Source organism: Schistocerca cancellata, chromosome 1 (assembly GCF_023864275.1).
Source record: "Schistocerca cancellata isolate TAMUIC-IGC-003103 chromosome 1, iqSchCanc2.1, whole genome shotgun sequence".
NCBI classification, from domain to species: Eukaryota; Metazoa; Arthropoda; class Insecta; order Orthoptera; family Acrididae; genus Schistocerca; species Schistocerca cancellata.
The window spans coordinates 869574210-869588102 of record NC_064626.1 but is presented as its reverse complement, the minus strand read 5'-3'; the positions used below and the strand labels follow the sequence as shown (position 1 = coordinate 869588102).

The 13893-nt window shown below is 37.5% G+C and overlaps 1 protein-coding gene across 2 annotated transcripts in view; it reads right to left on the bottom strand.

The window, feature by feature from the left end:
• Positions 1–13893, bottom strand: part of LOC126189875 (E3 ubiquitin-protein ligase TRIM37-like) — a 293715-nt gene that overhangs the window by 227045 nt on the left and 52777 nt on the right. For both annotated transcript variants that reach the window (XM_049930977.1, XM_049930976.1), the window contains exon 5: positions 7468–7677. In XM_049930977.1, coding sequence (XP_049786934.1) covers positions 7468–7677 — 210 coding nt within the window. The remainder of the gene's footprint in view (positions 1–7467; positions 7678–13893) is intronic.

Below are 13893 nucleotides of genomic sequence, written 5' to 3'. Positions count from 1 at the left end.
ATTATTTAACAACCTAAAATCAAACCAACAAAAGATGTTGCAGCCCTATAAACAGAGAAAGGCACCTATCATTAAGAAGGTGATAGTTTCAATCAAATGATAATACTTGTACAAACATTATAGATTATGCCAAACTAAACAAAGCATCTCAGAAAGGTCTTCAATAGGGTGTGAGTAGACACAATGAAAATTTGGCAGTAGAAACAACTGAAAATAAAACAGAGAGAGAAACCTATATTGGCAGGAATGTCATAAATTATGATGGCAGATGCCACAGTAACTATAGTACATTCAAAATTCTTTTTTGCATAATCTTACATTTCATTCAACTCAGTCAAGCTCGAAAACTACTCATTTTATAAATGTGTAAAGTTCATCAACTGCAAGAGCTGCACCTTTTCATAGGTCGCTTGGAGGGGGCTTTCCTGGGATCCATAATTCTTCACCCCTGGTTTGGTTTAGATACACTGATGACATCTATACCAGATGGACTCATGGTGAAGATGACCTGCTAAAATTCCTGGAATCTATGAATACATTCTCCCAAATAAATTACACATGGCCCTATTCCAAATCCTATGCCACTTTCCTTGATGTTTATCTTATCATCACTGAAGGCCTGCTACACATTTCCGTCCACTTAAACCTATCAACAAAGAGCAGTACTTACATTTTAACAGTTGCCATGTTGAACGTTCCCACCCTTACAGCCTTTACATTCGAGACAAACGTATTTGTTCTGATGCAGACTCCTTGCAGCAATATACCACCATTCTCACCTCAGCCTTCACTGCACATAATTACCCCAACAGCCTAGTTCAAAAGACTTTGGAGCACACCACTGGTGACTTAGTATTATCCTGACCAGGAATGTATTAATCAGCTACTTCAAAAGGGCCACGACTTCAAGGGCCATGACTTCCTACAATCGTGCCCAGAAATGAGATCCATTCTATCTGAAAATTTGCCCACCACACCTAGAAAAGCTCTACATCACCCTCCCAATCTCCACAATATTCTTTACAGACCCTACACTCCTTCTACACCTATCTCCCTACCCTATGGCTCCTACCTCTGTGACAATCCCCACTGCAAGACCTGCCCTATGCACCCTCCTACCACTACCTATCCCAGTCCTGTAACTGGCAAAACGTATACTATCAAAGAGACAGCCACTTGTGAAACGACACTTCATATACCAGCTGTTATGTAAACACTGTTCTGCCTTTTATGCCGGCATGACTGCCACCAAATTGTCAATTAGGATGAATGGGCATAGGCAGAGTGTGTATAATGGCAACACGCAACATCCTGTGGCAGAGCATGCTCGACAACATGACAATCATGACCTCATTGCCTGTTTCACCACAGGCGCCATCTGGATTCTTACCCCAGACATCAGTTTCTCAGAACTCCGCATGTGGGAACTAGCACTAAAACATGTCCTAGGTTCTTGCCACCCACTTGACCTTAATCTACATTAATTAATTCTGTCTCAGCATATCTTCACAGTAACTACTCCTTTCATCACTCCATTTTAGTTTCCTCCATCTTTCATTGTCTTACCCATCTATTTTTCACCGCCCCCTCCCACATCTATTATATACAATGCACTTGCCTTTTCACTCTTGTTTATGGATGCATGATGTTTAAGCAGTAATCTCTGTCTTGCATATTACCTGTCTTCTGCCTTTAAACTCTCAGGTTTTCAAATCTCATCTGATGCAGTCCCCAACAATCAGTCTTTCCTTCTCATCCCGTACGTTAAGTCTCCCCTGGCCCATGGTTCTGGATTACTTTCCCAAAATCTACCCCTTTTCCTAGACCTCTCCAGTCCTTTTCCTTCACCCTTCTTCCTACCCGTTCAACTCTTCAGCTTGAAGGAGTCACTGGCTCTGAAAACTTGGCTAATTATAACCTCCTTTCATGTGAATGTTCTGCCGCTGCTTGGGGAGTAGATTTTTTATCTATCCAATTATTTTGGAATATTTAGTGTGTGTGTGTGTGTGTGTGTGTGTGTGTGTGTGTGTGTGTGTGTGTGTGTGTGAGAGAGAGAGAGAGAGAGAGAGAGAGAGAGAGAGAGAGAGAGTGAATTCCTGAGAGGAACTTCATTTAGAGTTAGTTGTTCATAAAGGCAGCTTATAAAAATGTAAATAAATTACAAAAACACAATAATCAAAAGGAAAGTTGTTACTCACCACATAGTGGAGATGCTGAGTCACAGACAGGCACAACAAAAAGACTGTCACAATATAACCTTTTGGCCAACAAGGCCTTAGTCAAAAATAGCCAAAGGACCACAGTCATGTGTGTATGAGCTGTGTTTGCATTTTGTTGTGCCTATCAGCGACTCAGCATCTCAGCTATATGGTGAGTAGCAACTTTCCTTTTCATGATATTGTTACATTCCGTCCAGGATTTTCCACTGTTTGACAAAAACATAATTTTGTTATGTAGCTAATTACCACTGTAAATTGCATACTTCAAACATACAGCTGCATCCACCTAGACTTCACTTCCATTGTGGTAAATACCACTCTCGGCATTATGAGAGGTGCTTGAGGTATCGCTGGAACTGTCACTGCAGAAAGGGTAAATTTATTATTATTATTCCTGGCAACATAACATTTTAATTTATGCCCATATTAGCTCTGTAACTCTGTTGAGTTGGTGGCACCCTAATGACATTGTGCCCATATGTTTGTGCCAGCTTGTAAGTTTCAAACATGGGGAACTGAGTTTTATGGAGAGAAATTTTTTATATAAGCTCCACCTTTCAAATGTAACCACATATGTCAACATTACGATGTTGCAGCCAATCATTTCCTCCTTTCACTTTACCATGGTAAGCGCTTTTTCAACAACTACTGAATAGTAAGGAAAATTATGTAGAACAGTTTGTGACGGTTTTCCCAGATTATGAATTAGTGCTTCTACAAACTACTTTGTAAATGTAATGGAGCTCAGCTATTCATGATAATCTTCTGTTTCCCCTGATTTAAGAAGCTGAAGACCGTTCAAGAGAGAACTTTCTGTGGTGCCTGCATTGCATGCTGTAGAATATGTCTGTACTCCTTGCCTGGAGGCATTGCCATTGTTCATTTACTTGTTTCACCTGTCCAACCCTGCTTGACAACATGACCACAACTGACACACGTCTCCTCAAGCCACACCACTTCATCGATATTCAGACCACAGATCTGTCTTAAAAATTGGCACTACCATACAGCTACACCCTACCTTTACATCAACATCTTATGGCCACAAATGTCTGTAGTGAAATCTTAGGTTGTGCAATACTGTGAGTGACTTCCCTGATGCTGAGTATTTTCCTTTGTGTCAGAGTAATCATAAACATGATAATGAATTGTATGCTAAATAAATGAATCTATATTGGTAATCCGCTTAGCCATACAACCGTTTTTTTTACTTAAGTGTCAAGCTTCAATGTTCTTCCAGCTTTCTTCTACTTCTCTAACATTTCCTTGCCAATCTTCACAACAGTGTGTTTGCTTTCAGAGCTGCTGCAGTTCTATTGACTACATAGTTAATGGGGAGCAGTGCACCACCATGAGGTTTTTCAGTCTCAAAGTAGGAACATATGGCAACCCCTGATGAACGACGCGTAACATTTCCACTCATAACTTAAAATGACCTGAAACTTCATTCTGATATTGTTCAGTACCATACAACAAATAACAATAACAAATAATATAAAAGAACTCCCGCAACAGCAAAAATGACAACAAATTCAATCACAGGGTGTAACAATCACACATGACAGCAAGCTTCCTGAAACCAAACACACTGCAAGTGGGAAGCATTGTGGTGATGAAGTGAAGGTGTGGCAACCTCGGGTAGCCCCTGCAGCTACAAGTATCATAGCATTGGCAGAATATGGTCCCTCCCTCCCGAACAGAGTGTAATAATAGAGAAAAGACTGTATAAGTATTCCAACATTTCCTTCAATCTTTGTACAATTCAAGAAATAAATCAGAATTTCAAATACTAAACTGATCACAGATTAGAAAGCAAAGATTGTAACAACATCCCCTGTCCAGCCAGTAATAATGTCCAAAGGATGTAGAGCTGTTTTCTAGTGTGATCAATATCACAAAATTGTTGACACTGGGATTCGTAATTTACCACTTAAAATTGTATTAAGTTTAGCAATTTTATCAGTAATGAATACTTTCATAAGAACTGATTCCATTGCGTCTTTGTTTCATTTTCATGTGGATTGAACAACTGCCATGGTCAAACAAGTTAATCAGGTACAAGTTATGAACTGTATGTTAAATGTTTGAAAAAAGTAAATGTTGAGGTATAACCTAGCTTCACCACATACAATGGAATCTTACTGAAAACACTTTGTTACACATATCATCATGGGCTGAAATAAATAAAAAGAAACTATTCTTGATTGTCATTTTTCACATCACAGCAATAATAAAAAAATCCTGTTTAGTCAGTTTCTCATTTCTTGTCACTATGATAAATATTTGATGCACTGGCAAAGTGTTTTGGTACGTGGATAAGAAAAAGTACATTTGTGATGAATCCAGCACGACATCCAGAGACAGGAGGGGAAGGGGAGGAATGAGGCAGATGGAGCCAGTGGCAGATACAGAAAAACCTCAAGGAGGGGCACTAAAGATATCTTGAGCTACCTCTGCTTTTACCGTAATAAAAAATAATCAAGTCACATGCAAAGTATAAGAAAGATTTATTTAAACTGATTACACACATATACAAAACAATGCCATCTTATGATATAAAAAAAGTTACAATTGTGGTTCTGTTCCTTAAATGATGAATTCTATGTGCCTATCTTCTTGGCAAATTGGTTAATTACATCATCAATAGGACAATCAACATCAGGTTGAGAGTTCTACAGAGCTAAGCCATTAAGTCTATCCTCATCCATTGCCGAGAATGCGTTTTTTAGGAATCTTCTCGAAAGTCACTATTACCAGAGTCATAAGCATCCCTAGTTTCCCCATCCCTAACTCTTATTACGAGTTAGGTACGGGAAACTATCTTTACGTTATTAGTAAAAATATTGTTACAAGTCTCTTAACAATATTTTTACTGAGAAATTACTATGAATTACAAGGGTTGAATGAAAGGTAATGCCTCCACCTTTGTTAATTGGGTTCGGATGAGAATATTTTAATACATCAAATGCACAAATAATCCTTAGAATGTGATCTTTAATTACCAATATTCACTTTTCCACATAATCACCAGCCAATTCGATACATTTCTGCCAACAATGAATAAGTTTTCTGAAGCCGTCATGGAAGAAGTCGACACACTGTTTCCACAACCACAATCTCACAGTTCTCTCAATGTCTTCATCAGAAGCATAATGATGTCCCCACAGATCATCTTTCATTATCTGGAACAGATGGAAGTTAGACGGTACTAAATGTGGACTGTATGGAGGATGCTGTACGTTGGTGAGATTCAGTCTTTGAAGTTCTGCTGTGGTGGCATATGAAGTGTGTGGTTTGGCATTATCATGCTACAGGAAAATATTTCCTTTTTCCTTTCGGACCCTTGTTAGCCGTCATTTCAGAGTATGCAGCATTGTGATGTAACGCTCTGAATTTATTGTCGTTCCACGATCAAGGAAATCAACTTTGATAACACCATCTGTGTCCCAGAACACTGTGGCCATGATTTTTCCAGCTGAGGGCTGCGTCTTTAATTTCTTTTTCTGGGGCGAGTCTTTGTGTCAATATTCCATAGACTGATGTTTTGTCTGTGGGTCATGATGGTCGACCCACATTTCGTCTCTTGTCACAATTGAATGGAGAAAGGCATCACCTTCATTCTCATAATGCGAGAGGAGTTCCTTGCAAATTTCCAGTCTGTGTGCTTTCATTTCAGGAGTCAGCATCCGTGGTAACCATAATGCACAGATGTTCTGATAGCCAAGCTAAGCAATAATGTGACCCACATGTTCTTGTGAAATGCCGATTGTGCTTGCAATTTCTCTCTGAGTGATACGACAATCGTCCTGAATCGATCTGTCAACATTTTGCTTGTGAAACTCAGCGGTTGCTGTCACAGGACGGCAAACTCTGTCACGCAAGTCAAATGTTCCCACCTTACCATCTTTGAACTAACTCACCCAATGACGCACAGTACTCATATCAACACAAGCACCATAAACTGCCTAAGAGAAGAGGCTACAGAACAAGCCAGTACCTGCCGTATACCAATGCTGCCAACATTGAAGAGTTATTAAGGTGGAGGCATTACTTTTCAGTCAACCCTCATATTAATACTTCACAATCAACTGATCACTCTCACTCTTGAATAATCTTCACACTTGCACATGCTACAACTAGGACTTTTTACTTATTCATTATTCAGTCCTAAAACTTCTGCTTCTGAATGTAAACTAGCTTCCTATTCGGCAAATAGCCCGTATTTATAACGCTACATTTCAAAGGTTTTCTGTACAAGAAAACAATAGAACATTCGCAACTTTTCTCGAACAAATGTCAGACAGAATAACATATCAAGATCACTAGAATGGCTGCGACTTTTCTCGTATGTATGTGCTAGCTATGTATGTGCCAGACAGAAACGTATAAAATACGATAACGCGGATGCGCGTGCTACATGGCAAAGTACAACTACTTGATAACTCAATTCAGTCTAGTCAACTGACGAAAGAAACAAACAAATAGCATGCGGGCTGACCGGCATGGGCAGCGAGGGTGGCAATGCTGCCCCCCCCCCCCCATATGTATCCGCCACTGGATGGAACAGGGTTTCATTTGGGATGTGATGTTGCAAGGGATGATAAAAAGGAATGTAATAATGTCAAGGAATGATAAGCATGAATATACACTACAGGGGATGGCTTCAAGCCTTGTGAGATACCTACAAAAGGTATCTGGATGGTACAGGAATCAATTAGTATGCCAGTGATCATGACTTCTTGCTAAGGCATTTTAGTATGTTTAATGCCACATACTTGAGAAGTCATGATTATTTTTTCTTTCTGCTCCATTTTTCCCAAATTTTCTTCATACATTTGATCTGTTCTCTCATTTTCTTCTGTCTGTTTATATTCTGTTCTATTTTTTTGTCTGTTTTTGTTCAAGTGTATTTTTCTATGTTGTTTCTGAACTGTTCCCTTTAGCCTACATTATCTTGTATGAATTCCACATCACTGACGTCGTCTTCTGCTTCCGTGATCCATTTTGTCTTGTTTTTGCTAGTCTTTGCTATCTTGAATATTGCCTTGTGAGCCTGTCTTTTTCTGTCCTGTGGATGGGTCCATAAAATTTGCATGTCTCAATTAGATTTTTTCTTAAGACAACATTGATATTTACATGTTTCTTCGAACAGTTTTACTGTTCATGTAAATAACTAACTTGAAAATTACAAAATTAATAAGTACTTTGAAGAATCATTACAATAACAATGAAATCACAGATCACTCACTTTGATGTCTCGGGCAGCCCAGCACTGAGTTCAAGAAAAACTGACAGGTAATTCCCACGAACAACACCATTTCCATCTGGATACACTTTTAATCTCCAACACAATCCATTGACATGGAGAGGGGATGAATACACAGGATCTGCCTTGTGTTGCAGTTGGGTGAATTGTCGCATGACAAAGGTGCTGCTATCATACCCCGGAACAATTTCACTGCAATTTCAGACAACTATATTAGAGAAATAAAAGATTACTGAAGAGTACTCACCACAAAGAAGCTTACTATTTCTCACTTTATCTTCAGATCTAAGCTCCCTAGGACAGAATCCTGAAGTTTTTTAAGTAAATAGCCATTGTACAAATTACTGTAAATAAAGAATGCAATGATACAAAAGCAAAATTAGCTTTAGTTATATCACTTCCATAATCCCATAGCATTATGATTACGTATTCTGCAGGAAAGTCAGTTTATACTGCACGAGATAACTGTGTATTAATTACCTCTAAAAGAAAACCTGTTTCATAATGCATGGAACAATTAATTCTGCAGGATTGTTTTAAGTGGACAATTTCCCTAAACAAATAACAAACACAGTTGCCGTTTTCTGCCCTTCACTGCTCTCTGAATGGACTAAAATACCCAGAACAAATAGCACTGCCCTCTAAGGAATTCCTTCAGCTCAAATCATCAACTGACATGACATTAGATCTAAACACACATGCCTGCTAATCTGTCTTTAATCTAGCTCATGTTCAACATGTCACACAGTGACCCTTATGCTGCAATGTATAAATAAAAACTTTTCCCCAAGTACAAAAATGTAAAGACTTTGTATAAAATGTAAAAGCTTTTGTAAACAAGAAAATCATAAATAGTATGTTATATTATGGAACAATAATGTGACAGGTTCGCAGGAGAGCTTCTGTGAAGTCTGGATGGTAGGAGACGAGATACTAGCAGAAATGCAGCTGTGAGGATGGGGGCCTGAGTCGTGCTTGGGTAGCCCAGATCGTTAGAGCACTTACACATGAAAGACAAAGGTCCTGAGTTCAAGTATTGGTCCGGCACACAGTTTTAATCTGCCAGGAAGTTTAACAGTGTGACATTTATACGAGAAATCCTTTTTGCTGTCTGATGAAGGGCCCAGGCCCAAAACTTGGTGAAATAAATAAATCATTCAAAAAGTGTTACTGACTAAAGTTTTTCCCCTCAGTGACACTTAAAAAAATAAAAACAACTGTGAAGTTCTGAAATCAAAATGTATAAAATAATGACACTGTTAACCCACCAGGTAAATAGAACTGTGCATAACATAAAAGTTCAAATTTCTATTGACAACAGCAATCCTAGTAACTGTATTTAACAACAAATGAATAGCAAAAAAAGTGATTGCATAATACATCAAAGTGAACATTAAGAACAACATTACAGCCACACAACAATCGTAAAAAGCACTCTTACTGATTACCGTGTGAAATAAGAGCTCAGTACAAGTGGAAAGATATTCTCAGACAAATTTGCACGTTTCATTTGAAATTATGTAAGTAACATCCTAAGCTGTGTGCACTCCATGTGTATCTTTGATGTAATTCGTGCTTTTGTTACGCAGAACATGACATATTGCAAAGGCATAAACAAAAATTAACAACTCTAGTTACAAGTGGGGAAAACAGATAATCCATCATCCAATAAGCAATGTTTCTCTGATACAATTATAAATTCCATAAACATTAATTCTAGTGATATTGAACTAAATTTGTTAAACAAGGGCCTAAAACATAACATAACCTAAAGCATGCAAATATAAAGTTGTAAGTATTAGAGCTGAAATTACATGTGATGTAGCTAAAGTAAATAATGGGGAATTCTGCACTACATAATAAAATAAATGAAAATCGTTCAGAAACATGAAAATCGTTCAGAAACATGAAAATCGTTCAGAAACATTAAAATCGTTCAGAAACATTAAAATCGTTCAGAAACATTAAAATCGTTCAGAAACATTAAAATCGTTCAGAAACATTAAAATCGTTCAGAAACAGTGTTAAGGCAAAATTTCAGCCAAATCAAGCAATACTGATAAAAGGCAGTAAAGGAAGCTATGTAGTAATGAAGACACTAAATAAAACACTAGTTCTTTATTTTCTTCCAAAATAACAATATCACAGAAATTAATTCTTACCCAAAAATAATAGGCAAAACTTAAAAAAGAGATTCCAGAATGTAACTTTCTTTTTTCCTCAAATAAATAAATAAATAAATACATTAAACCTTGTTCCACAGATCATGAATATTATATTTCATAATGATATGGAACGTGTCACTTTAACATAAGTTTCCTTTACACAAATAATTATTTTATTTTTCAGTTACTACTTCATATCTAAAAATTCATCTATTGAGTAGAAGGAGTTGTCATTCAGAAATTCTTTTAATTTGCTTTTAAATGTTGGTTGGCTATTTGTCACACTTTTAATACTGTTTGGCAAATGACCAAAGATTTTTGTGGAAGCATAATTCATCCCTTTCTGTGCCAAAGTTAGATTTAATCCTGAATGTTTAAGAGCATTCTTTCTTCTAGTGTTGTAGCTATGCAATTCACTGTCACTTTTGAGCCAGAATGGGTTATTAATGACAAATTCCGTATGTGAATATATGTATTGTGAAGGCACTGTGAATATCCCGAATTCCTTAAATAAATGTCTGCAAGGTGATCTAGGGTGTGCTCCAGGTATTATTCTATTACACATTTTTGTGCAATGAATACTTTCTCTCTTAATGAAGAACTGTCCCAAAATGTGATGCCATATGAAAACAGTGAGTGACAACAGGCACAGTAGGCTTATTTACTGATATGTTTATCACCAAAATTTGCAATAACCCTAATAGCATAAGTAGTTGAACCTTCTTCCAGTTCAATTTCTCATCAATGCACACACCCAGAAATTTTGAATATTCTGCCTTACAGACTTCTGCTCATAGTTTATATTTATCAATGGTGTTATGCCATTAATTGTACAGAATTGTATAAACTGCATTTTTCTCAAAATTAAGTGAGAGTCCATTTGCAGAGAACCACTTAAGTTTCTGAAAGACATTATTTGCAATTTCCTCAGATGATTCTTATTTGTTGGGTGTGATTACTATATTTGTATCATCAGCAAAAAGAACTAGCTTTGCATCTTCATGAATACAGAGTGGCAAGTCATTAATGTATATATTAAGAACAATAAGGGTCCCAAGACTGAACCCTGTGGGTGCAATTAATGTTGATGTAGCATTCTCAACACCGACGTTTTTGAGATTCCCAATTCTCGCACAATTTGTCTGCTACTGATGTGCGGATTAGCCGCGACAGCAGCTAAAACACCTAATCGGGCATCATCATTTGTTGCACGTCGTGATTGACGTTTCACATGTTGCTGAACACTTCCTGTTTCCTTAAATAACGTAACTATCTGGCGAACAGTACGGACACTTGGATGACGCCATCCAGGATACTGAGCAGCATACATAGCACACGCCCATTGGGCATTTTGATCACAATAGCCATTCGTCTATCACAAAGCAAAAAATGTGGTCCAACTAAAACATTCATATTTCTTTACGTACCACACAAAATTGTAATAAAAAATGGGGATTCCTATTTAAAAAAACGCAGTTGATATCCGTTTGATCTATGGCAGCGGGCCGACCATAGCGCCATCTGGTTTCCCCTTTCAAGCTAGACAAGTTTCGTTCTTCGTAGTTTTTTCGTTTGGCGCTTATTTCGTGAGATATTTGGCCTGGTCACGATCAATGAACCAGCCTGTATATGTTGCTCTATGCAAAATTTTTCAGTTTCCAAATTTTTCACACTATGAAAGATTTTAACACATATGGCAACTCCTCTTTTCTCCACAGTTTCTCTACTTATGTGTGCTGCAAGCTTATATCCACCTAGGTTTACCATTTCCATACCTGTGACTATATGATGTTCAAACGGGCATAATACATCTACTCCACCCTCAGTTTCTAAATCCTCTAAACTTCTACATCTTCTACACAAACATGAAGCTCATCTACTTTGGTTTTTAATCCCCTGATATTCTGATGCAATATACTAACATTATGTTTCGCTGTGCTTTTATGAGAATCTTGGGACATACTAAACACTATTTTTCACTGTATTGTTACGAGAATCTTATGATAATTTAACATCTCTAGCACCTGCCTGTCTGAACTTCCCATTAAGCTTAATTTCAATCAATGTTGGATGACTGGACAGTGATCTTAGCCTAAAAAAGAAGTACTCCCATGAGTTCCAGTGCGCACCCCCACCCCCTCCCCCTCTTAAAGATTTTGCTATCATCCCAGCCAGTTTACCCTTCCCTTACCTACTGAGAATCTAAATGCTCAAAAAACGTGATCACAACACAAAATTTATAAAGCCAACTTTTGATACACCCAATTGTCAACTCTAAGAGAGCTTTCTACAAAATCAATAAAAAGTTTCAAGAGATTATCCGTAAGGCTTATACATTTAAAGATAATTTTTGTGCAAACAACAGCTATGACCTGGCCAAAAGCACTAATGACATTCCCATTCCGAACAGAAATGAGTTCATATCTTTCAATACAGTGGACTTGTATACAGGTTTACTGGTAAATGGAAGATCACATTAATTAAAAATAAGCTGCTTAAATATAAAAAGCTTAGTTTGGCAGAAATCTGTGAATCTGTAGAAATATTAACACTGGTACTACCACAAAACTATTTAATCTTTAGTAACAAATTTTGCATGCAAGAAGGTGTGTGATAAATGGGCTGCCTAGCTAGCTTGCTGCCCAACATCTACATAAACCATTTACAAACATCTTTTTTCAAGGCTGAAGTACAATTGAGCAGAAAATGTTAAATGTTATAAATGATATGTTGAGAATAACTTATCTGAAGGAACAGAAGGGGAAACATATTGTTTTGCTAAACAGCTTAACAAATTGCAACAAAATATAAAATTCACTGCAGATTAAAGATTGTCAAATACAATGGAAAACAAATTTCAAATGCACAAAAAAATCTGCAACTGATCTCACAATGAATAGTGCTTCATGTCATCCACAGTAATAAAATACGGCATTTTCTAGGGCAATGCTCAATAATTGGACATAATTCAATTGGATTTGGAAGATAAACTAAAAAAACTAAATTACAACAATTCAACTGATGGCTCACAAAAATGGTTATAGATATGACATCACCAGTAAGCTTCACAGCAAAACTAAAAACAAAATAACAAAAATAGCTCTATATCCACAAAACACAAGACTGTGAAATACAGTACACTCCCATTTATCCAAATCTCATTTATCCGAAATCCACTTCATCCGAACAAACTTTCGTGATTTTCACGGCGCACACTGCTCCGCTGTTTAACGCATCATGCAGCTACACTTTTGGCTAGGTAGTCTGACAGTTGACAAGTTTCAACTTGTCTGCATCTAGAGGCATGCATTCGTTGGTGTTTTTCAGCAGTCTACTGCTAATCAGTGCACTGGCGTGTGTCAAAAAGTCCGAGTGTTGTCAATTCGTGCATGTGTTAGTTGAAGTTTTAGTGTTTTTCTCATTCGTATTGCGTGGTTTCACGCTATTGCCATCTACTGGAACTTCTTGGAAGTATGGTATGTACAGTATTGCTCTACGCAACATGATGTAGCCCTGTATAAACAGACAACAAGAGTGTGTTTAGAAACATTTTCCACCTGTTGTCAGTACATCAGATGAAGCTGCACATTTAACAATTTAACAGTGAACGTACAACACACTGTTGTGTTGCCGCATGGGCTTGGGTAGGGCAGGGGAGAGGGGATAGATGTATCAAATGTTTTTATTCAATGGCTGCCACATCATGGTTTCAGAAGTCAAAAACTTTGTCTAGTGTGTCCCGAGTGTTGTCACGTCATGCATCTGTGTGTTTTCAATTTAATGTTTTGTGCTTGTACTACTTGCTTTAAAATGTCCAGAGATGAAAGTGGCCAAAAACCAAAAAGAATAAGTCGAGTGTCGGTAAAAAAAATGCTGAACGTGACAGAGTGCGAAACAAAAAGCAAATATGATCTCGCTGGAACACAAGCTTCGCACTTTGTAGAGAATTGATGGTGGTGAGCCACCCGCAAAAGTTGCTGCAGATATGAACATCGGTAGGAGTACACTTACTGATTGGAATACAAATCGATCAGAAATTGAAAAATTTTGTTCCAGCGAAGTGTCAAGCAGTGCAGTAAAATCTCGAAAAACAATGAGAAAAGGTGCACATCCTCAGAAGAGGCCTTATTTTTGTGGTACGAACACATAAGAGCCAGAGATGTGCCAGTTTCAGGTCCTTGACTTCGTCAAAAAACAATAACTTTTTATGAGGTGACTGAAGGAAAGTAGCAAGAATTCCTTG